The sequence below is a fragment of the Bufo gargarizans genome, chromosome 2, assembly GCF_014858855.1.
Source record: "Bufo gargarizans isolate SCDJY-AF-19 chromosome 2, ASM1485885v1, whole genome shotgun sequence".
Lineage (NCBI taxonomy): Eukaryota > Metazoa > Chordata > Amphibia > Anura > Bufonidae > Bufo > Bufo gargarizans.
The window spans coordinates 145,161,018-145,162,644 of record NC_058081.1 but is presented as its reverse complement, the minus strand read 5'-3'; the positions used below and the strand labels follow the sequence as shown (position 1 = coordinate 145,162,644).

At 38.7% G+C, this 1,627-nt stretch overlaps 1 protein-coding gene across 1 annotated transcript; it reads left to right on the top strand.

The window, feature by feature from the left end:
- The first annotated feature begins 429 nt into the window (after positions 1-429).
- On the top strand, positions 430-1,374 carry LOC122925712 (olfactory receptor 5V1-like). Its single transcript, XM_044277058.1, has one exon. It carries the CDS (start codon positions 430-432, stop codon positions 1,372-1,374), a length of 945 nt encoding a protein of 314 aa, XP_044132993.1.
- Positions 1,375-1,627: the final 253 nt, after the last annotated feature.

Below are 1,627 nucleotides of genomic sequence, written 5' to 3'. Positions count from 1 at the left end.
GGTCACATGAAAATCATGCCTTGGGGATCGAGAAATCTTTAGACACAGCACTTTAAATGCTCTTGTATAGACATGGAGTGAAAACATATTTTTCTGCATATACGGTATATTGAACTGCAGAATAACACAGTTGTAGTAGCTTCCATATTCCCTCTAGTGGCTGCTGCAGAAAGTCAGACTGTAGTAATTAAAAGGCAGCACAAAGCTCTGACAATTATAAAGATATACTATTATTAAATTAATCAGCAAAGAACTCTTACGGATAAATAAATCCAAGAGTGGAAATTAACTTTAATGGTGTAACTTGCTGTTGCTCTAGCTATTATGCAGCTTTTACTATTAACTTTTTGAATACCTTATTTTAAGTAATAGAATTGTAAACCTTTGTCATTGCAGCATCGTGTCATTGAAATAATATCAGCTCGTGAAATGGTGACAGGGAATTTCACCATAGTGGTTGAGTTCATCCTTCTAGGACTAACCAGCAGACAGGACCTGCAGATCTTGCTATTTATTGTATTCCTTAAATGTTACGTTGTTTCTCTAATTGGTAACATAGTAATTATTTGGATCAGTAGTACAAACCCTCGACTCCAAGCTCCAATGTACTTCTTTTTAAGAAATCTCTCCTTTTTGGACATCTGGTATACTTCATGTGTAGTTCCTAAGATGCTCATTAACTTCCTATCAGTGAAGAAAACCATATCTTATAATGGCTGTGTAACCCAAATGTTCATCCATATGACTCTAGGAGGGACAGAGTGTTGCCTGTTGTTATCAATGGCCTATGACCGGTATGTGGCTATATGCAGCCCCTTACGTTACACTAATATCATGCATCCCGCCTTCTGTATTAGGATTGCGGCTGCCTCTTGGTTTGCAGGCTTAGTAGACTCAGTAGTAAACACAGTGTATACATTACAGTTACCATTTTGTGGGGCGAATGTAGTTGACCATTTTTTCTGTGAGATGCCCACATTACTAGAGCTGACTTGTGCAAATACATCTCTTAATAAGACTGTCCTTTTCATCTGGGCTATAGTGATAGGGGTCATCCCGTTTTTTTTCATCTTAATTACATATGTCAATATAATTTCCAGCATAATAAAGATTCGTACAACTACTGGGAGAAGAAAAGCCTTTTCGACTTGTGCTTCACATGTTATTGTGGTGACATTATTTTATGGCACCGGCTTCTTTATCTATTTGATACCTGGGAGGATTCATGTCTTGAGCTACAACAAAATGGCCACCTTGTTCTATAGTGTTATAACCCCAATGCTAAATCCTCTGATTTACACTTTAAGAAACAAAGATGTAAAATTAGCGCTGATAGAAACCACAGGAAAGAAGATTGTGTTATGGCACAAGTGATGATTTTATATCTCCCTGGTCAACAACTACTTTGACGAGGGCCAAATTATTACTGGGTGAGAGCACCTCCAAAATAGCAGGTCTTGTAGGGTCTTCCTGGTGAGGAGTGGTTAGTACCTACCAAACGTAGTTGTAGGAAGGTCAACCAGTGACCTGGTATCTTGGTCTTGGGAGGTCTGTAGCAGCCAAGCTTTATTGATTTGTGTGGAGAGTGAAGCCTGTCTGGTCTCATCTCACAGAAGAGCTAATGCAG

Excerpts from the sequence above, each read along its gene's own strand:
- LOC122925712 (XM_044277058.1), top strand. The coding sequence starts at position 430 with ATGGTGACAGGGAATTTCACCATAGTGGTTGAGTTCATCCTTCTAGGA.